The following is a 23,282-nucleotide window of genomic DNA, read 5'->3' as shown; positions in this document are numbered from 1 at the left end:
ACAATAATGTAAGTTTGGCCATTTCTAACAGTTTTTGGGAGAAAAAAACTAAATTAAAAATCATACGGAATACAACGACAAATTCTATAATCTAAATTTTAAGAGATCCACATCATAATTTCTCTAGCAGCTTGCTTGTAAGTTTCCTCCATTGAAATTGAATCATGTAGACATTGCCTAGCCTGCAAAATCAACATGATTGAACTAAGTTATTCAAGCTAAATAATTTTTTTAATAAATTAATAAATTATTATAGTTGTTTGGTATCATAATATATTTTCGACAAGTCTAATGTAATATCACATATAAACCATAAAGACGATAAAGATTGGGTTTGAAACTTACATGAGCTTGAATCATGTAGAATTTTCCATTTTCATTGCATGTAATGCTGGCAGATATAACATCAATCCTATATTTTTCCAACACAAAAGCAATCCTTGTCAAAAGACCTAACATTTTAGTAGCACATATGCAAAATTGTGCTTCACCACCCCGAATGTTTAAGACAACATTTTGATAAGACCAAGTTTGAAAAGCTACTTGATGCGGTGGAGATGCAGACTGTGCTAATGCTTTTGAATTGGGAAATGAAGTTGTCATTTCACTAGTAGGAAAATTATCATTATAACTTGAGGATCCATGATCAGTAATGATTGTTTCCCTTGATTCATAGGGATGCCAATGTGATTTTTTGATCACAGATGATGACTCACTTCCAAACACAGATACACATTTAAGCTTTTCTTGCTTCTTCTTTTCTAAGTTTTCAATAGTGTTTTGTAGATTTTTTATTTTCTTCACTGTTGCATCCACAATTGTGTATTTATCCGCCTAAAAAAACATACAAACATTAAAAATTTTAATTAATAAATAAATCATTATGAAATCAAATCCTTACTCTGATGGCTGTCCTCATATGTATATTATCTTCTTCTCATTCATTTAATTATTAGGACAAATAAATTTAATACTCTAAAACTTCATTTGAAGATAAGTAAAATATGACAAATAGTTATTCAAGCCGTAACAATATTTCGAGTTCTTCTAGTAAAAAAACATCATTAAGCTCGTAGGTTGTTTCTAATACCACATCATATGTAAGTAAACACTTGTTTTCAAACAATTAAAATTATAACTCTATTTGGTTCACAATAAGTGACACCTTAGAAAAATAAATAGCACAAAGTCTATTTAATCCTGCAGTGACTACCCTTAAACTAATTGAAGGTGAAAATAAATTTACCTTAGAAGGTAGTTCAGGAAGCAGAGCATGGAGGCCGGAGAACATGTTTCTCATTTTCTTTCTCCTTTCTCTCTCAGTTAAGATATGCATTTCATGATCTAAATCACGATACATTTCATCTTTAACTTCACCATTCATATCATTCTCACTTCTAATCACACCCCCACCTCGACTTCGTTTTTTATTCCCAAGAACTTCTCCATCATGAAGTCTTTTTTTATGGTTCAATGATTTCATGTCTACCTTTTGTTTGTTACTCTCACCTATATTCTCAGAATTCAAGATATCACTCCATGATTGATTTTCCCACATGAAACCAACATAAACATCATCATCATGATCCTCACTCATGGCCATGTTTGTCTTTGAAAAAGAAATTAAATATAAGAAAGACAATCGAGGTTAGAAAAAAAATTAAGATTATTCATATATTTATACATAAAAATAATAGAGTTTAGTAGAAGCTACTAAAATTAATATAAAAAAATTGGAAAACTTAGTATAGAAGCAAAAAAAATTATTCAAAATGTAATTGTTGTATTAAATTTTTTTAGAAAATACATAATAACGAATCATATCAATGTTTGTCATGAAAAAAATACAAATCAAAATTTAAGAATTGTGTACAACAAACACAACTTTTCTCTCGCACATTATGATCCCGCCACATAAAACTTACACTACACGCATGCTCTATGTTAAAGCGGATTTATTAAAATTACTGTGTCTGGCCGTAGTTTTGAAAAACCTTATATGCAATTTTGGAAAAATCATGCTAGTTTATTTGGATTTGGATAAACCCACATGTTAAAATGACTAATTTACGATTTTAAATATTTAAACTTTAATTATTTAAACAGTAAATATAAATACAACTAATTATATAATTATCAATCTTAGATAGACTTTTTTATTCCTATCAGTTATATGGAAAGATCTAGAAGCTGAAGCTTTTAGTACATATTTTCCATGTGAAGTTATTACAAAAATATTAAAATTTATTGTAACTGTAAATACTTTGAGTTGATTTCTTAGTGTAGGTTAAATTGATTTAAAATTTTAATTAATTAATATAAATATATGACATGGCATAAAATAGTTGAATGATAGTTACGTACTCAATCAAACTTCAAAGTATCAGTGTTCACTTGAATTTAATTATTTAAATGATAAAATTTACATAATGATTTATAGAAAGATTATTTACAAAAAAAAGAAAAATATTAGCCACACGATTCCTTTTCATTCTATAATAGAATTTGTTTATCTTTTTCTTTCTAGTCCACATTAAGTCTACCTTTAACCTCTCCTCTTATAAAATTATTTCATATTACGTAATATATATATATATATATATATATATATATATATATATATATATATATATATATATATATATATATATATATATATATATATATATATATATATATATATATATATATATATATTTATATATATATATATATATATATATATATATATATATATATATATATATATATATATATATATATATATATATATATATATATATATATATATATTAATTTAAAATATGAAATTTCAAATTTGTGTTTAATAGGTTTAACTTTTTTATGGTTAGTAAAGACTCTACTTGCAAACCATATTGCTTAAGTAATAAATATGCCACACTAAAAGAATATTTCAATACCTTTTAGAATTAAACTTTTTCATAAATACACGAAGTTAATACTAAAAAGAATAATGAATTAATCCTGAATACGCATTTAAAAAAATACGTTGGGTGTCTTTTACTGTAATATCTAGCTCTCAATGCCAAATAATTATTCCCTCCATTCCACAATGAGTGATAAAACACACTATTTCACACACTAAAAAAACTATAAAAGTAAGAAAGAATATTGTTTTTACTATAATATTCTCATCATATATTAGAAATGGTAAAATTTTTATTAATTAGATGGTAGAATTAAAAAAATGTATTGAAAATTAAAATGAATCATTTATTTTGAGATATAATTTATTTTAAATGGGGTCATTCATTGTGGAACTGAAGGAGTATCACGCCAATAAAATTAGTGGGATTGATTTGTTAGTTAGTACAAGACTACCCTAATTAAATTGGAACACTAGTATTTGATTAATCAATTTATGTGCTAGGGCATTCTTGTACTTTCTTCCTTGGATATTTAAGGTGAGACTAACCCAATTCCCTTCATTATTCTTCATTCCTATTTCTTTTCAAATCAGAACTCAAGAGAGAGTTCCAGAGGGGCTTGACCGTCAGCTCTGTTTTTTTTTCTTCCGTTTTTCACGTGGATTCCATATTTTTTTGAAGGGATTCTAATTTTCGAGGATCTTGGACACCTTTTAGAATCTTTTACTATAAAAGGAACTTTTCAGTCATGATATAGGATCGAGTGAGTACTTACTAAAATGTGGAAATAGCAAGTAATATGCGCCTTGATGTCCCTGATCAAGTGCACCTCCAAATGGTGGAAACTTTTTGAAAATCAGGCGGTACACGGTGAAATTGCTAAAAGTAAAATTGATTGACTTAGGGAATAAGAATCCTTTCTCGCACCATAAATTGCATCGAGTAAGTGACTCGTTTAATGAAAGTATGCTTACCTAATGGAAATTATCTAGTGAGAGGAAACCTAAGATTGATGTTATTCCAAAATAGGGATTAGTGTAACAATTGGAAAGAATACATTTGGCATTACCTAACATACCCTAACTCTGAGATAATGAAATTAAGGGAGTAGAATTTGGGATTTTTTGACTAAGTTAATACGTAGTTCAAAATGTAGGTGAGTAAGCCCCATTAGATGGAAGGTAGAAATACTCTGGATACCGCCTTGCTAGACTTAGTCCTAAGAGAAGGCAGATGATAATTTTTGAAAACCTCCTTATTGGACATAGTCGTATTAGAAGGAGGCATAAACTGCCATAAAACCTTGTATTGATGGGCAGTGAGTTGTCGATCGTCAAAGATGTTCAAAATACTAGGAGCGCTAAATGTTCGTCAAAGACTTCGATGTGATAGATTTGTAGCTCCTATTAATCTACGTGGCTTGTACATTAAAATAATAGCTTATACATTATTATTAATCTAACTAGGCGTTGTTCTTTGAGTCCTACAAAATAGTATATATGAGGATGCTAGTAGGATAGAATTGAGGAAAGTTTATCCTGTAGAACCGAGTGACCCATAAGATAGGTGGACTCACTGAGATTTAATAATCTCACTCAAATTGTCGTTGATATTTCCAAATGGTTCGAGGCAGGAAAAAGGCAAGGGTAAGGTGACCCGAGTCTAATGATGATGTTTCAGCAAATTTTATGTCTTTCCATGTGTTTTTGAAGATATTTTGTATTTACCTGATTATCATGTATTTTTGGCCATGTTTTTGGATTGGCTTTGTGTAACATCCCAAAATTTATTATTTAATTAATTTAATTAAGTTTTAAATTAATTAATTTAAATTAGCATTTTATTGAAATTATGTGGAAAAAAATAAAATGTTAAGTTGTTGGGTCATATGGTGGAATTAGTAATGTGGGGGTGTAATTGTGAAGGAGCCCATTTCTAATTTTATGTTTTTCATAAAATAAGGAAAATAAGAGAAAGGAAGTGAGAACGTGAAAAAGAGAAGTTGAAGAGAGAAGCTGAGGAACGTAAAGAGGAACAAAGAGGAAGAGACCAAAATCAAGAATTTGGCTAAGGTAAGGGGGGACTCTTCCAATTATCTTCTCTTATTGTAATTATGAATGATAGTGCATGATTGGTTGTGTTGTTGAGTCAATTTGATTATATGTCAGAGTTAGATTTTTGGGGTTCTAAGAATTGATTGGAAATTGGGTTTTTGGTGTATGATTTGATATAGGATGATAGTCTAATAAGTATGAATGAATCCTATGAATGTGTAGCAACCTGCCCTAAAAATAAAGATTTTGAGTCGCCACCTATTCTACCAGGGCGAATAAGAAACCCTACAAAGTTATAGAGATCGGGGTAAGATACTATATTCAGGTCGAGGGAAGGTGTTAGGCACCCTAAACCCTTTCCTAAGGTTTGCATTATAAAGTCGAGGTTTATGGCTGAAAATAAAGAAAGGTAACAGACAGTTAATAGAGTTAGAGTTAAAGGCTAATTATTTGAACATGATTAGATTTTGGAGGAGGGGGACTCGCCTTGTTGCTAAGGGCCTACGTATCTCCTTAGGGAGAATTAGAGTCAACGTAGTTCGGGATAAGGGTTGTACGCCCTTTGAATTTGATCTGATATGGTTTGAAGGCTTTTTGAGTTGCCTTATCGTAGTTATGATAAATCGTAGTTTTGAAAAGGTTTTGGAAAGTGTTTTAAGGTTGGGCGTACAACCCTGATTTTAATATGTACCATTAACCGCGATGATCAATAGATTTGATCACCATAGTTAAAATATTAGTAGTGTATTATTACCAATTTTAATTGATGGATTCAATTATCACTAATAATAAATAAGGGTATTTTTTATAATTTTTTATTGTTTAATTCGTATCATTATCCCTCGTAATCGATCGATTCGATTATAAATATTAATGAATTTTAGAGAAAAAACAGGCTAATCATCGCAACCAATAAAAATGGTTGAAACCCTTTAGCCAAATAATATTTATTTTTATTTTAAATAAATAAATATTCAATAAATCGATTATTGCCCATCACGATTAATGGATTTAATCGGAACGAACAATAAATTAAAAATGATTTAAATGAATATTAAAATAAATAAGTTAGTTTAGGGATTTTTATTCAGTGTGGCAGACTTGAGGGTCTATGGTATAGATATTAGGTTCTGGGACGTTGGATCTAAGTGAGTGGATGTCATATGGCTCAGATCTGAGGGACTATGGTGGAACCTGAGACTGTAGGCGCATAGGATCAGGAATTGGAAATTTCAGAAAAATAAATGTGGGAGTGAGGGCTCGAACCCACGCCCTTGCCAACTCTACCATGGTACGCACGCGTTAAAGAAATGCTCTCAACATAATATATAAAAAAACAAGAAAAAACACATAAAAATGAGCGCGAAATTCAAACGATCCAGTAACGTGAAGACACATCATCGTCTTCCCCACAAAACCAGCAATAAACCTGTGTTTTTAGCTACGAATCTGCTATGATTCCCTTCGTAGCGAACACACCTGGAAAAATAACGATTAACACATACATACACATAAATCTTTCGCGACCCATCACAACTCTTCGTCTGAAACCTACGAACCTGAAGATGCCCTTGATTTATCCTAATTTTACCTCTAACAGAAAAACCCCAAATTAAACCTCAAAACCCTAGCTTCATCATCAATGGTGACTGTTCTCGGTTTTTTTTACCATACCTCTCGTGAGAGATATACGAACTGACTCTTCTTTTGCTTTTGTGTTTTTGAAAATCTGAGAGTCGCCACCGACTTTTATTTTATCCAATTAAGGAAAGGTTTATAAAAGAAACAGAAAAAGACCTTTAAGAGATTTTGGGTAAGGGGGTAGGTTATACAAAGGGAAGGTGTTAGCACCCTTTGTATCCATGGTTATCCATGGGCTCTTAATTGCTTAGCTCACTTGTTTTGAATCATTTGTCTTGCCTTGAAATGCTTGTATGTGGTCTTAAAATTCATTTTGTAAATTGATTTTGTAATGATCCTTGTGCGGATGTATACAAAGTATTTTATCTTTCGAAAGATGTTTTGAAAAAAGAACGTTAACTTCGTAATGATCCTTGTTTGGATATATACCAAGTATTGTCTTTTTTGAAAGTTTTATTTTGAAAAACAATGATATATGAGACATCTGTTTGTTTTGATTTGAGCAAGCAATTAGGAGGTCTACCCTAAGTTTATAAGGTCTTTTCCTATTTCCTTTAGAAAATTCTCCTTTTACCGGATGTAAACAAAAGTTTGTTTTTGCATTTGAAATAGTAGAATTTGATTTTGAAAAGAGTAAAAGAGGGATTACCCTAAGAGGTGCAAGTGTGATGGTGTTTTGATTCAGATATTTTATCTTTGAAGTTAGTGATCTAACGCTTCAGTTTTTTATCTTTGACATACACGCAGTTTTATATGTACTGGAATTAAAATGCGGGAATGTAAAATGCGGAAAGTAAATCTACGCTATTACATCGATTGTGCGAGAAATGTAAACTACGCTATTTACATGATTTTGACAACCTATACACTTATCTATGAACTTTAAATTGCAATAAGATAAAGGGAAATATTTTTGGATTTTTTAGATGGTTGATTTTAATTACAATTAATGCATGACTAATTTAATTAAAATGAGAAAAAGGTAGAAATAAAATTTAAACCTAAAAATTAAGTTTAGAATATGTTCATATTAAAAATAAAACTAATTGTTTTTTTGGATTTTTTGAAGTTATTTTGAAAATTATTAAGTTAAATAATCATATAATTATGCAAATAATTACACAAATAATTAAAACTTAAAGAGAAAAATATTCTAAATATGTACAAAATTAGTCTATAATATGTAAACTAAATTTAATATAAAGAACAATTTTTTTTTTTGATTGGTTGAAATAATTAAAAAGCAAATATATAAATATATACTAATTAATTAAACAAAATATTTTAATTATTAAGAAAAATAAAATATTTTTATGTCAAAAATTAATAGATTATTTTATAAACCTAAAAATATTTTTATTATATATTTTTTTTGATTTTTAAAACTATTTTAAATTAATTTTATAAGTTATATTAAAAAAGAAATTAAAAATATTGAAGAAAAAATCCTGTGTGGTGAGGAGCTGAGGCTCCAGGGTGTACATGCGTGTTTGTGAACCTTGGATCAGATTACTAGGAGATCTGATGGCTTTGATTGGAGAGAGCATGGTAAACTTGCATTGACTGGTCACGTGGGATTACAAAGACTTTTAATAAGTCAGGTGGGTCCCACTATGCATGCGTGGACGAATAGAAAAAAGGGAGGGAGCGCTGAATGTTGACGAGCCAATCAGGAACGCACGCGTGGAGGTCAACAAGTCCTGGTTACTGTTCATCATCTTCTACACAGCTATGGCAACGGTTTTTTCAGGTTTTTGGCAACGGTTTTGGTTTCCGATTTTCTTCTTCTTTAAACCTGCAAAAACAAGAAAATAAATTGTTGCAAACAACCCAGATAGCCTAAACAAGACCCCCTGAGTTCATTAGTGGCATTAGTTTTTATTAAAAGTGCCTGGAAGATGCGACTCGAAGCCTTTCAAGTTTGGACAACCAACAATGGTGGATTGTGTTAGAGGGGTGAAACCTTGCATGAGCTACATTGGATTTATTCTAAATGATGTCAGAAACTTAAATCAAAGATTAGATTAAGTTATTTCACGTAAAAATTTGGAAAACGAAAACTATGTAGTTATGAACATGAAGATAATGTAACACGTATTTAGAGTATTATGGGACTTGTTTAGTGCATCAATCTTACTCTATGTGATCCCAGAGGATGATTTGAATGATTATTTTTTATTGAGGTAAGCTAGAAATCGCAAAACGAAAATTACAAAGTGTTTGATATTTTGTGAGAATTTTGTGGTTTCTTGGCTATTCTTTGTGGATTCTTTTGTGTGTCTCTTCTTGCTGAAGTATTCCTCTTCACTTATAGGCCATGGAGGGACTTAAAAACTAAGCTAACATGCATTGATGGCTTTGTTGAATTTTTGACTTTTTAATAATATGTAGCTTTGAATTCAAGCAACCATGGCTCAATTTTCTTCAACCTTCTGCTGTACCATCTCTTTGGGGCAGAGCTTTGAATGATTCTTGATGACTCATGCTTAAGATCAAAGCTACATGTGTGGACCTCCGATTTTTTTTTAATACCGGGCCATACCTCTGATCTGTAGAGATACGTGAACTGACTCTTTTTTGTCGCTTAATGCTTTCGCATTTTTGAAAATATCACAGAGTCGCCACCGACCTTTTATTTTATCCAATTAAGGAAAGGTTTATAAAAGAAACAGAAAAAAGACCTTTAAGAAATTCTGGGTAAGGGGGTAGGTTATACAAAGGGAAGGTGTTAGCACCCTTTGTATCCATGGTTATCCATGGGCTCTTAAGTTTGCTTAGCTCACTTGTTTTTTTGATCACTTTTCAATTGCTCTGAAATTGCTCATATGTGGTTTCAAATACCTTTGTAATTTGAATTTTGTAATGATCCGTGTGTGGATGTATACAAAATGCTTGTTTATCTTTCGAAAGATGTTTTGAAAAGAACGTTAACTTTGTAATAACCCGTGTTTGGATGTATACAAAGTATTGTCTTTTTGAAAGTTTTGAAAAATCAACGGTGTATGAGAATTTTGTTTGTTTTGATTTGAGCAAGCAAACTAGGAGGTCTACCCTGAGTTGTAAGGTCTTTATCCTATTTCCTTTAAAAATATATCCTTTCACCGGATATAAAAGCAAGGTTCGATTTTGTACTCAAAACAGTTGAATTTGACTTTGATTTTGAAAGATTGTAAAAGGGATTACCTGAAGAGGTGCAAGTGTGATTGTGATTGGATTCAGATATTTATCTTTGAAGTTAGTGATCTAACGGTTCAATTTTATCTTTGACATACACGCAGTTTATATGTGCGGGAAATTAAAATGCGGAAATGTAAAGTGCGGAAAGTAAATCTACGCTATTACATCGATTGTGCGGGAAATGTAAACTAGCCTATTTACATGAATTTGACATCCTATACATTTATCTAGGAATTTAAATTGCAAGAAAAATAAAAGGCATGTTTTTGGATTTTTATGATTGGTTTTAATTATAATTAATGCATGATTAATTAAATTAAAATGAAGAAAAAAGATGAAAATAGATTTAAACCTAGAAATTAAGTTTAAAATATGTACAAAATATTTGTTAATTAATTTTAAAACAAAACTAATTTTTTTGGAATTTTTGGAAATTGATTTGAAATTGATTTAAGTTAATTAAAACATAATTATGCAAATAATTATACAAATAATTAAAACTTAAAAATAAAATTATTCAAAATATGTACAAAATTAGTTTATAATATATAAACAATATTTAATATAAAGAACAATTTTTTTGATGATTTTTTGATTGGTTAGAATAATTAAAAAGCAAATATATAAATATATACTAATTAATTATACAAAACATTGAAATTTTGAAGAAAAATAAAATATTTTTATTTCAGAAAATAGTATATTATTTTAGAAGTCTAAAAATATTTTTTGTGTATTTTTTGGATTTTTAAAACTATTTTTAATTAATTTAACAAAGAAATTAAATAAAATAGAAAATAAAATAGAAAATAAAAGGATACTGATCCTGTGTGGTAATCAGTGAGGGCGCATGGTGGGGAAGAGTGATCTTGCGCGTTGAATCATTCATTAAATGAGATCAAATGGTCCAGAAATTGAGGCACGTGGTGATCAGTACACCTGCAAAGCACAGAATCAGAGATAAGTTTAAAAAAACACGCGCGCGCTTCTGGACCAATGAGGGGGAGACACCTCATCGTCTTCAACCTTCAGACAAGGCCTTTTACAGCGCTTTTGTAAAAAAGCGCTGTTGTAAGTGAACCCTAAATCTGCAAAATAACGAATAGGGTCAAACAAGCATAGAAATCAGGCGCGATGGTACCATTGGATTCGTCTTGTTCCACTGAATGTAACCCTGCCCTTAATTTGTTTTAATTTTGGCCCTAATGAAGAACCCTAATTTTGAGCTAAGTAAACCCTAAAATGGTATATGCTACAAACATCCATTAAAATCCAATTGAAGCTCCAGAAACGACCAGAGCTTCAAACCAAACACAATTATGCATCTACATCTTGTTAAATGTGCGTGAGTTATGAGATATAAGTTGGTTTTAGTTTGAACAAACCGTGGCTTTATATAGCTCGATTCAGTGAAGTTTATGAGTTGGAAATGATTGGAATTGATTCAGTGTAGCTCAGAGATGATGTTTGAATGTTTATTTTATATTGAAATGGACTGAAACTTAAAATTCGAATTTCAAGTTTCTTTGAAAATTACAAGTGGTTACAAGTATGCTATATGCTTAGGGATGCTTCTGAACTCGTCTCTCTTTGTTTGCTGAACTATGATAGCTTATTTATAAGCTATGTGTGCTTAGAATTGAAGCTAACTTGCAGCTAGTTGCCTTTGTTGAAAACTTGGTTTTTAAATATTAAAAACCTTGAATTTTTGACCAAGTCTTGACTCCATTCAATGCTCTTGCCTTGTGCACCAATCCTCTGCAGAAAATTGAAGGTTCCTTGGGTGAGTCATGCTTGATTTGTAAGCTACCATTTATCCATGCATTTTCCTTTTAACTTTAATCTTAAAGTAAGATAAAATCATGCAAAAATGGATAAAAAAAGGTATGGGCTTAGTCTTGGTCGTGGGAGGCCCATAGTAACATGGAAATGATGTTTGAATGCTGAAAACTTGGCCCCATTTGGAAAAAATGCAATTTTGAACAATGTTGATTTCATGCATTTTCCCAAAATTTAGCCAACTTCAACAAGGTGTAAATCCTTCAATTTTTGTCATATGAAGGAGATCTTGCACTTTTTAGAAACCTCAAAGAGTCCTCTAACCAATGTCTTTGGTCTCATGTCAAAATGATTTTTGAAGCTCCTTGTGTGTCCTTTTGAAAAAAGTGTCTTTTTGTTGACTTTGAAAATGACCTGTAATGTCTTTGATCATATTTTTCAAATGGTGAATCCAATGACCATGGGATCAATGGCATTTGAAAGATAATTTAATTTCCTTCAAAACAAGCTTTGGTTTGAATTTTTTGGATGAAGGATGAGAGAGTTATGATCAGTCAAAGTTGAGTTGACTTTTCAGGCAAAAACCCTAATTTTGAATCTTAGGGTTTTGTTGATTTTTGATCTTTCCTTGATGAATTATGATCATCCAATGATCAAATGATGAATCCTTTGACAAAATATGGATTTTGACAAAAAATTTCATTTTTGACTGTCTGTTGACTTTTTTGGTCAAACGGGTCGTCTGTTGACTGTTTGAGCTGCTGACGGTGCGTCTGAGTGAATTGAAGTTTGAAAATTTGTATGATGGTACTTTGAGATATATGGATGTGTATGAAATCCATTTGAGCTCTCAAAAACTTGTTGCTCCTGTAAAACAAGAAAAACCCTGATTAGGGACTGTTTGTGTAGGAGACAGTTAAGCGTACCTGATTTTTGTGCAGTGTTGAGTCTCTGCTAATCGCGTGATATTCAGAAGACTTCTAGCACAAAGATCTTGGAATTTTGAATTGTGAAAGATTGATTTGATTGATGGTACAAAACACTGAGAATTGTACTGCCAGTAGTTTGGCTGTCGACTGACTGTTCAGGTATTGACGTAGCAGTTAGAGTGAAAAATCAACAGTCAAAGTTAATTTTCTTTTTTGTTGTTTTTTTGTTTGTTTTTGTTTTATGTAAAAAATGAAAGTTTATTTACATGACTTGTTAGAAAAACACAGACATAATAAATAATTAATATTTACGGTATGCGGGCAAAATTACCGATAATAACCCTGAAAATCATTTAATGCACAGAAATAGGAATATTTGACTGGCAGAAAACACACAAAATATTATCTTAGTAACTAAGCAATATTATGACAAATAGTACAACATTTAATACTGACAGTACAAATATCACATACTATATTGAACAGTACGACGAATAAACGGTACATTTAAGAAATAAGAAATACGGCAAATTTTAAGAATGACGATTGATAACCCATGCTATGAACAATAACATGTAGATGATTGGGAGCATAACCATTGCAGGTCCACACTCCTCAGGACTATGCAGGCAGAAGAAAGTCATGATCACCGTAGCAATGGTGATGACTGTAAGAAACAGTGTCTCTATCCACTTTGCCATTCTTGTCAGGGAAGAAGAGAAAATAGATATGAGATAGGAATTTGAAAGATGAATTGGAATTTGATGTGAGATTTTATGAAAGAAATGAAAGGTATTTATAGAATGGAAAGAAGGAAAGAGATGTTGGGGAATGATGTGATTCCGTACAAAAGGAAAATTTGAGTGGAAGTAAGATTTGAAAGAAAGTGTATGATAGTGTTGGAAAAAGAGAGATTTGATTTTTGAAAAAGAGATTTGAAAAGATTTTTGAAAATAATGGAATATAGTACAAAAATTAGTGGGAAACAAAAGATAATAATAATCTACTTGTTACCAGTACAGTCTGAGTTTCCTGATTCTGCGCCTGCAAAAAGATTTAACTCTGTACCAATTGTGTCAGTACTATTTATCTGTAAATAAATAAATAGCATGTGTGAAGTAATAAACAGTATTTGGTGTTTGCGTAAGAATAAATTCAACTGCAAGCCAAATCACTGTATAAGAAAAATTCTAAAAACTAAGTATTTCATATGTCAGGATATTTGTTGAAATAAAAATCCATGATTATATGAGACTCTTAATTTTCAGATTGGAGTTTTCTTGAAAAATATGTGGGCAAATTTTGGGGTATAACAACATGACATTATCTTGCACCATTTCTTTTCAATTTAATCTTAAATGTAATAAAATTAAACCGAAAAGAAATAAAATGTTATGGGCCTTAGGTTGGTCGTGGGAGGCCCTTAGCATTGTTAGAAGCATGTTTGGATCATGGAAACTTGGTCTCTTTTGGAAAAAAAACACTTTTGATCAATGTTGATTTCATGCATTTTCCCAAAAAATAGCCAACTTCAACAAGGCATAAATCCCTCAATTTTTATCATATGAAGGAGTTCTTGTACTTTTTAGAAACCTCAAGATGTCCTCTACAAGCCACTTTGGAAACTTTTTTTCATTTGGAGAAGTTATCTTGATGTTATGGCCTTTGACAAAAAACCACTTTTTGTTGACTTTGAAAATGACCTGTAATGTCTTGGTTCATATTTTCTAAATGGTGAATCTAATGACCATGGGACCAATTGCATTTGAAATATAATTGAATTTCCTTCAAAACAAGCTTTGTTTGGAATTTTTTGAATGAACGAGGAGAGAGTTATGGCCGGTCAAAGTTCAGTTGACTTTTTAGGAGAAAACCCTAATTTTGAAACTTAAGTTTTTGCTGATTTTTGATCTTTCCTTGATGAATTATGATCAACCAATGATCAAATGATGAATCTTTTGACAAAATATGGATGTTGAAAAAAAATTTCATTTTTGACTGTCTGTTGACTTTTCGGTCAAACTGGTCGTCTGTTGACTGTTTGAGCTGCTGACTGTGCGTCTGAGCGAATTGAAGTTTGAAAATTTGTATGGTGGTACTTTGAGATATATGGAGGTCCATGAAATCCATTTGAGGTCTCAAAAAACTTGTTCTCCTGAAAAAAAACAAAAACCCTAGTTAGGGACTATTCGTGTAGGAGACAGATAAGCGTACCTGATTTTTGTGCAGTGCTGAGTCTCTGCTAATCATGTGATATTCAGAAGACTTCTAGAACAAAAATCTTGGAATTTTGAAATGCAAAAGATTGATTTCATTGATGGTACAAAACACGGAGAATTGCACTGTCAGCGGGTTTGACTGTCAACTGACTGTTCAGGCATTAACGTAGCAGTTAAAGTGAAAATTCAACAGTCAAAGTTAAGTTTTTTCTTTTTGTTTTTTTTTGTTGTGTTAATGGTGAAAATTTATTTACATGAGTTGTTAGAAAAACACAGACATAATAAATAAATAATATATACTGTATGCGAACGAAATTACCGATAATAACCCTGAAAAACATTTAATGCACAGAAAAATAAATATTTAACTGGCAGAAAACACACAAAATATTATCTTAATAATTAAACAACAGTACGACAAATAGTACGACATTTAATACTGACAGTACAAATATTGCATAATATAATGAACAGTACGACGAGTAAACGGTACATTATTTGAAAACAAAAGATACGACAAACTTTAAGAATGACGATTAATAACCCATGCTATAAATAATAACATATAGATGATTGGGAGTGTAAACAACCCAGGTCCGCATTTTTCAGGACTATGCAGACAGAAAAAGGACATGATTACCACCACGACGGTGATGACCATAAGAAAACACGTTTCCATCCGCTTTGCCATTTTTGCCGGGGAAGAAGAGAGAATGAATATGAAGTAGAAATTTGAGAGATGAGTTGAAATTTGATGTGAGATTTTATGAAAAAAATGAGAGGTATTTATAGAGTGAAAAGAAGGATAGAGACGTTGAGGAATGAAGTGATTCCGTACAAAAAAGGAAAATTTGAGTGATAGTAGGTTTTGAAAGAAAGTGTATGGTAGGGTTTGAAAAAGAGAGATGTGTAGAATAAAGTTAGGATTTGATTTTGAAAGAAAGAGATTTGAAAAGAAAGGAAAAGATTTTGAAAATAATAGAATATAGTACAAAAATTAGTGGGAAACAAAAATTAATAATAATTTACTCGTTACCAGTACAATCTGAATCCCCGGACTCTGCACCTGCAAAAAGATTTAATTCTGTACCAATTGCGACTATTTATCTGCAAATAAATCTCAAATAAACAGCGTGTGTGAAATGATAAACAGTAATCGGCGTTTGTGTAAGAATAAATTCAACAGCGAGCCAAAATACCGTATAAGAAAAATTCTAAAAGCCGAGTGTTCATAAAATCAGGATATTTATGAAATAAAATCCAAGATTATATGAAACTCCCAATTTTTAGACAGAAATCTGTTGCCTTCTTTCTGAAAAAAAGATGCGGGCAAATTTTGGGGTATAACAGTTGCCCCTATTCAATCTTCTTAAACCTGAAGAGACTGTTTGGAATCTGAAGGTAGAAGATGATTGAATATTTAGATGCCCTAAAAATTTGCACTTACCTCCACCGGAAGAGATGTTGGAAATTGCATTTGAGTGTTGTCTGAGAAATGTTGTTGGCAGATCGAAACATTACCTGAGATGGGCTTTCAGATGCCATCTATTGAATGTATTGATGGTTTGTTCATCAAAATGAATCCATTGATTATATCTTGATGAAGGATTTGAAAACCTCTGTGTTGACCGTTTCGGAACTGTCCGAGGTTACCGCTTTAAGTCTTGGAGGCTGATTGTTTCAGAATTGTCCAAAGTTTTTCCGCTTTAGATTTTGAAAGTTTGATCTATGAGGAACCGTCTGAGATATCAGCTTTAGATCTTTGATGGTAGATCGTTCTGGAACCGTCTGAGGTATCAGATTTAGATCTTTGATGGTAGATCGTTCTGGAACCGTCTGAGGTATCAGCTTTAGATCTTTGATGGTAGATCATTAAGGAACCGTCCAAGGTATCGACTTAGATCTGTAGGTAGATCATTAAGGAACCGTCTGAGGTATCGACTTAGATCTGAAGGTAGATCATTAAGGAACCGTCCAAGGTATCGACTTAGATCTGTGTTGCTTGTTTTTTGAGTTGATAGGAGTTTTGGAAAGAGAGATCTCTTCAGAGGAACACTGCATGTGATTGAGAACAACTTTTCTGAGGATATTCGTCCACCTGAAAAAATCAAGTTAGTGACATGCAATGTCATGATGCATGTAATGCATATGTTGAGATTCTCAATCTAAAGGAGAAATGTGCATGTTATGTATGCGTTTGTCATGAAACATTATATGCTGTGTATGAATAGGCGTATAATGTATGATGTATGATGTATGATGTATGATGTCTTGAGCGTATCAAGCTTCTGGTTGGGAAAATAAACCCCTGCTAGCCATTTGGAAATGAAGGCATTGTGATTGCTGAAGATCTTTGCCGTCTTGTTCGAGTACACTCGGCTGGGGACCTTCTTTGAGGACCGGGGTGCTCTGTTGAGGGATCTTTGACTACTGCTTGGAGATGAAAGGTAATTTTGAAAGTTCTGATTTTGATGCCCTTTTTAAAATGAGAATGAGAAAGATGCATAATCCTCCGATGCACTATTTGACCAAGTCCTGGTGTGGAGAATCACACTTTCCGGGGATAGTGATCTTGAACAGCCCTGCTGGGGAATAAGATTTCTCGAATCACTTTATTGGAGAGAGAAATCTCATTGAGGAATTTGCTGAGAAATGTATCTCTGTTGGGGAGCTTTTCTTCTGATGCTGGTTTCGGGATGATGTCCAGATGATTGGGACATTACCAGAATTCTATTCCTGTTTTTCTTATAAACATCAATCATATTCAAATGCATATGTTCATTCAAAATTATCATTGGGACGTTTACGTATTCAAAATAGAAAAGTGAAAATGTTGATTTTGAGCATGATCTGTATTGATTTTTGAAAAAGAGCCGTAATAGGATGATTAGTACAAGGAGACAAAAATCCTAGTAATAGGAAATTGTCATAAAGTTTTGAAAAGTACTTATAAAGAGAAATAGCTATGTGAAAACAATCCAGTCAAGTTTCAATTTTGCTATTGCCAATCTGTCTTCGATCATTTTATCCCTCACTTGTTGGAAGAAAGTAATTGGACTGATCGGTGTCTTTGATGTGTTGAACCTTGAAGGTGAGTAGGTAGCTAAACGAAACATAGTTGTACGCTTTATTCCCTAACTTTTGCCTAGGCTGCCTTTTCAGGTTTTCAGCCTACCGGGATAGTATTTATTTTGTCTCTAATTTTTGCCTGGATCGCCTTTTCAGGTTTTCAATCCACCGAGACGCTCATTTTTGCCTAAGTTGCCCTTTCAGGTTTTCAACTTAGCGAGCTTTTCTTTAAGCGAAGTACTTTTTGACTATGTCCGCATTTACAGGGTGTGGGAAATCCTCGCCGTCCATAGTGGTAAGCAACATGGCTCCGCCGGAGAATACTTTATTGATTACAAACGGTCCCTCATAAGTGGGAGTCCACTTGCCCCTGGGGTCACCTTGTGGTAGGATGATGCGTTTTACAACCAAATCACCGGTTTGATATGCCTGACTTTTGACTTTCTTGTTGAAGGCTTTGATCATACGTTTCTAGTACAACTGACCATGACAAATAGCTGCGAGCCTCTTTTCATCAATCAAGTTTATCTGGTCCAACCGAGTCTGAATCCAATCGTCTTCGTCTAGATCAGCTTCTTTCATAATCCTTAGGGAAGGAATCTGAATTTCAATTGGAAGAACGGCCTCCATACCATAGACTAAGGAAAATGGAGTTGCCCCTGTTGAAGTACGCGCTGATGTGCGATAACCATGAAGAGCAAAAGGTAACATCTCATGCCAGTCTTTGTAGGTTACTGTCATCTTTTGTATGATCTTCTTGATGTTCTTGTTGGCAGCTTCCACCGCACCATTCATCTTTGGTCGATATGGAGAGGAATTATGATGTTTGATCTTGAACTGTATGCAGAGTTCAGTAATCATTCTGTTGTTTAAATTTGTGCCATTTTCTGTGATGATCCTTTCAGGGATGCCATACCGACAAATGAGATTGTGCTTGATAAACCGGGCCACAACATTCTTGGTGACTGAAGCAAACGAAGCTGCTTCTACCCATTTTGTGAAGTAATCAATAGCTACCAGGATAAAGCGACGTCCGTTGGAGGCAGTAGGCTTGATTTCTCCAATCATATCAATACCCCACATTGCAAAAGGCCAAGGAGCCGCCAGGACGTTTAATGGGACTGGAGGTACATGTACTTTGTCGGCATATATCTGGCATTTGTGACAAGTTTTGGAGTGACGATGGCAGTCCGTCTCCATGGTAGACCAGTAATATCCTGCTCTTAATATCTTTTTAGCCATTGTATGTCCACTTGAATGAGTACCAAAAGCACCATCGTGTATGTCTTCCATAATCTGTTCTGCTTCCTTCTTGTTTACACAACGAAGCAAAGTCGAGTCATGGTTGCGCTTGTACAGGATTCCATTACATAGAAAGAATTTGACAGCAAATCTTCTTAGAAACTTTCTATCATTAATGCATGCCCCTTCTGTAACGCCCGGAAAAATAAGTATATGCTTAATTTGGACGTTTGTGACGTTTATTGAAATTTTACCGTTTTTGAAGTCGTTTCAGTCGGTAGTAGTTCGGAATGGCGGACTAATATTTAATTGAAGGTTTTCATATTTTTGGTACTAGGAATATTATTAAGGTAATATTCCGCGTTTTGGGGCGTTTGAACGATATTTGAGCGTAGGGGCATTTTGGTCATTTCCGCGGGATAAATATTTTCCTTATAAGAAGGAGATATTTGTGAGAAAGGAAAGAGGATGGAAAGAAAAAGGAAAGAAGAGAAGAGAGGAAGAAAAAGAGCAAAGAGGAAAAACAAGAGAAAGTGGAGAATTCTCAACCGAATCGATTGCCGATCGTCACAATAGCAAGGTAAGGGGGTGAATCTAATTTATCTTGGATGTATGATTGTTATAGTCTTGTTCTTGTTCTTGTTCTTCTTGTTCCAATTTCCACAATTTTCTTGTGTGGTCTTTGTTTGATCTAAGTTTGTTTGAGAATGATTGTATGATGATCAAATGATAACCTTGTTGTGTTATGGTGATTGATCAAGTTTGTTTTCCATTTCTATGGCTTGATTGAGTTTGGATAAAATGTTAGGTTTTGAGATAGATTGATGAATCACCCATGAAAAGTTTGATGTTAGGTTGTTTCTATGGTTTGTATGTGTTGTATTGGTGTTATAATGATGTTTTGGAGTGGTTTTGGTGGGTATAAGAGGGTTAGAACCGTTCTGGTTCGTTCTGGTTTTTTCTGGGTTTACGCAGGTCCGCTGAGCGGAGGAGGGTCCGCTGAGCGGAGGTTCTTTTGCAGAAAAATCTCTGCGAGGGTCCGCTGAGCGGAGCTAAAGCGGACAACAACATTTTCTGGTTTTCCAAAACTTTGAAACTTCGTAACTCTTGAACCGTAACTCCGATTTTGTCGCCGTTCGAAGCGTTGGAAAGCTAACGCAATGAACTATACTATGATTTAATTAAATGATTCATAGTATGTAGTATCCCATTATTTTTATTAGGATCAAGTGATGAGTTGTGTAGTATGTTCAATTATCCAAACTTTGAAACCATGTAACTTTGATCCGTAGCTCCGTTTCGTACGCCGTTCGAAGTGTTAGGAAGCTAGTTGGATGTTCTATATGATAGTATAGGCTTGGTTAGCTTGTTATTAATTAGTTATGAGGTGTTGTTGATAAAAACACATAACTGTTTATATGCGCGATATGATTGGTAAATAATCATAGTGCTTGGTTGCAATTGTTGTTGATGTGAGGATTAACATGAGATCATGTTCATATGTGTTATGTATTAATGAATGTTCATTCTTGATATGTGACAATGTTTGGTTGTTTGTTATTAACATGATGTGTGGCCTTATGGCAAGTAATTGTTGTTATGAGAATGATGTATTATCATTGTTGAATTGTTGTTATTACAACTTGTTGATGATGTATTGATGGAGTTGTGGGCCAATGGCCGATATTAATTTGAGGTGATGCAATTATGCGATCATTTATGCCGATGTGGCCAGTATGTTTTAACGGTGAATGTGTGCTGTGTGCTTATTAATGCCGGTGTGGTAATTATGGTGTGATGTAATTGATAACGATGTTATTAATTGGTGATGTATCCTTTTGGATAGAATATAAACGATGTAACGTGAGTGTATGATCGTGTTATATTGTTGATGATGTTGTTGTCGTGTAATAGAGTCATATATTTGCACAGCATAACATTTCAATACGTTAATGGCGGAATGCTGTTAACAGATGGCCTGCGGGCATGGTTACCAATAGGAGCTTAATGCTCGGTAACGGTATATTAGCCTGAGTGGCAAGAGGTCATCAGTGGGAGCTGCGTGCTCGATGACGACAGCCTGCGGGCTTCCTGAGTGGAATAAAGTCCCAGCATAATGCTCGGCAGGTGTATTTGTCATAATGACAAGGAGGAGTTTTACTCCAGATTTGGTACCACATGCATATGCATAGTCGAGTCTCATTCATCATTGTCTGTCCTTATAATTTATGTTATCATTCATGTGTCGTATTACTTGTATATCGATTGTGGTTAAATGAGTGGATTACCTTGTTGTATGATTCTTGATGATACTTGTTGGCATTACTATATTTGTCATGCTTTTCATTATGAATTATATTCTCACCCTTCTGCTGATTTGATGCTTGAGTGGCATCCTGCAGATTAGCCGCTTTGGGAGTCTTTTGGAAGAGGTAGTTCTCCAGTTGGTCTTGTTGGTCGCTCTGATATGTAACACTGGGTAGTCGGGAGTCTGTTGTTATTTATTTGTATATGACTCTTTTGAACATGTATATGTGATAACGTGCCATTGTGTATTGTAAACACTTTATTTTGGAAAACTCCTCTTTGAGAGTGAGAGCTATACGTATATATATGTTCACATCTTCCGTGTGTTATGTATCGTTTTATTGGCAGGTGTTGTATGCTTTTGGCATCGCTGATGTCCGTTTGTTTTCTAGGTGTTTATTTGGTTACTTAGTGTAACATCCTAATTGTGTTGTATGAAATTTTAATACTATGATATTTTCTTGCCTAAATGCTTTGGGTAGAATTGGGGTGTTACATTAGTGGTATCAGAGCAGGTCGGTCTGTGCGGCCAGTGTTGTCTAATGTTGTTTAATTCCTCAGTATGTGATAAGTGTGTGGAGCACTGTCAGTACTTGTTGTGCCTCTAGTCAGTTGTATGCTGGAGTGGTTTGAAGCTAAGTGGGGGAGAACATATGCTTCTCGGATATGTTTCAGTTGCAAGATGTTAGTATGCTACTGAGGGCAGCAGTACTAGTGTTGTTGGAATTTGTTATTTTCTGAAGTGAAGGTGACTTGGACTTAAGGCTTTGGTTGTTAATCAAGTTGGAGTGTCACGGAGTAGATTTTGGTTATTTCTAAGGAATGTAATTTAGAGAGTTGTGATGCTCTAACGCTACTGATGGACTATGAAGTTGTTGTTTGAGTAGCCTTGTGTGAGGTGTCGTTGTTGGATCAATGATTAAGGAAAGTATTGTGGTAGACTTTGTTGTAGGAGTTATTGACGTTGTTGGAAACGTTTTGGAACTCGAGTAAGAATTAGGAGTATGAAGAGATGAGTAGGATCTCAGGAATTTTGTTTTGAGATATTGTTAGAAGTGTTTTGGTACGTAGCTACAAGACGTCGGTGTTAGCTTGTTCAGATGATCTTGGGAGATTTGTGAATTATGGAATCATAGTGCTTCTGTGCTATGAGCAAAAGTTGGAAAAGAATATTATTAATGTTGGTACTGATAGTTTATACTCTATTATGATTGTCGGCTACCTATTGACAAATTGAGGACTTGATCACCCTTAATCTCCTGTTGATAGTAGACGGAATCGTATTGGACGTGATAGGCTTATCTGGCTAGTTTGATAATATTGGAAGTGAATGAGTCGGTGTAAGGTGGTATGATGTTGTTTATGTTGTCGACGACTTTGGATGTTCTTGAGGAATAGCAATTGTGGGAATTGCGGATAGTTGCACATTTGTATAAGTGTTTCTTGAAGGTTTAAGTGATTCATCGTCGAAAAGAGGAATTCCGTGTTGGAGTTCTGTTTTGACGGATTTAGTTCCTAGAACTATTGGTGTGTCGAGGGTTCCGTATCGGATGCCAACTTCTGAGTTGAAAGAGTTGAGGAGTCAACTTAAGGATTTTCTTGAGAAGAGGTTTGTTTGTTCGAGCATGTTGCCGTAGGGTGCACGTGTTTTGTTGGTTAAGAAGGAAGGTTCTATCAGGCTTTGTGTCGATTTTAGACAATTGAGAAAAGTGAAAATTAAGGAAAAGTATCCACTTTCGAGGATTGATATTTTGATGGATCAAATTGGTTGGAGCTTGTTTGTTTTGCAAGTTTGATTTGAGGTATGGGTATCATCAGTGTGAAGATGGTCGTGCTAAGTACTTGAGAATTGTTTTGTCCGTGTTGGGAAGAAGGAGTTGTTTGCTAAGTTTCCTTGTGTGAGTTTTTGGTTGAGTGAAGTGAATGTTCAAGGGGTAAGTGGAGGTTTATGCTTTTATGCAAGTTAAGATTTTTGAA

At 33.5% G+C, this 23,282-nt stretch overlaps 1 protein-coding gene across 1 annotated transcript; it reads right to left on the bottom strand.

Annotated features, from left to right (window-relative positions):
• Positions 1–45: 45 nt before the first annotated feature.
• On the bottom strand, positions 46–1,603 carry LOC131606813 (transcription factor bHLH95-like). The gene is made up of 3 exons (XM_058878931.1): positions 1,247–1,603; positions 346–834; positions 46–182 (listed from the first exon to the last, which is right to left on the bottom strand). Exons 1-3 carry the CDS (start codon positions 1,601–1,603, stop codon positions 99–101), a joined length of 930 nt encoding a protein of 309 aa, XP_058734914.1. The 3' UTR covers positions 46–98.
• Between the last annotated feature and the right edge of the window lie 21,679 nt (positions 1,604–23,282).

Source organism: Vicia villosa, linkage group LG5, assembly GCF_029867415.1.
Source record: "Vicia villosa cultivar HV-30 ecotype Madison, WI linkage group LG5, Vvil1.0, whole genome shotgun sequence".
Lineage (NCBI taxonomy): Eukaryota > Viridiplantae > Streptophyta > Magnoliopsida > Fabales > Fabaceae > Vicia > Vicia villosa.
Note: the sequence above shows the minus strand (reverse complement) of the source record. Positions and strands in the feature narration are given on the sequence as shown.

What these genes read in the sequence shown, in the direction of transcription:
- LOC131606813 (XM_058878931.1), bottom strand. Translation starts at nt 1,603, where the DNA reads ATGGCCATGAGTGAGGATCATGATGATGATGTTTATGTTGGTTTCATG. An exon ending in TTCCTGAACTACCTTCTAAG is followed by an intron (nt 835 to 1,246) that starts GTAAATTTATTT and finishes ATGTTTTTTTAG; the next exon opens with GCGGATAAATACACAATTGT. An exon ending in TCTACATGATTCAAGCTCAT is followed by an intron (nt 183 to 345) that starts GTAAGTTTCAAA and finishes TTGATTTTGCAG; the next exon opens with GCTAGGCAATGTCTACATGA.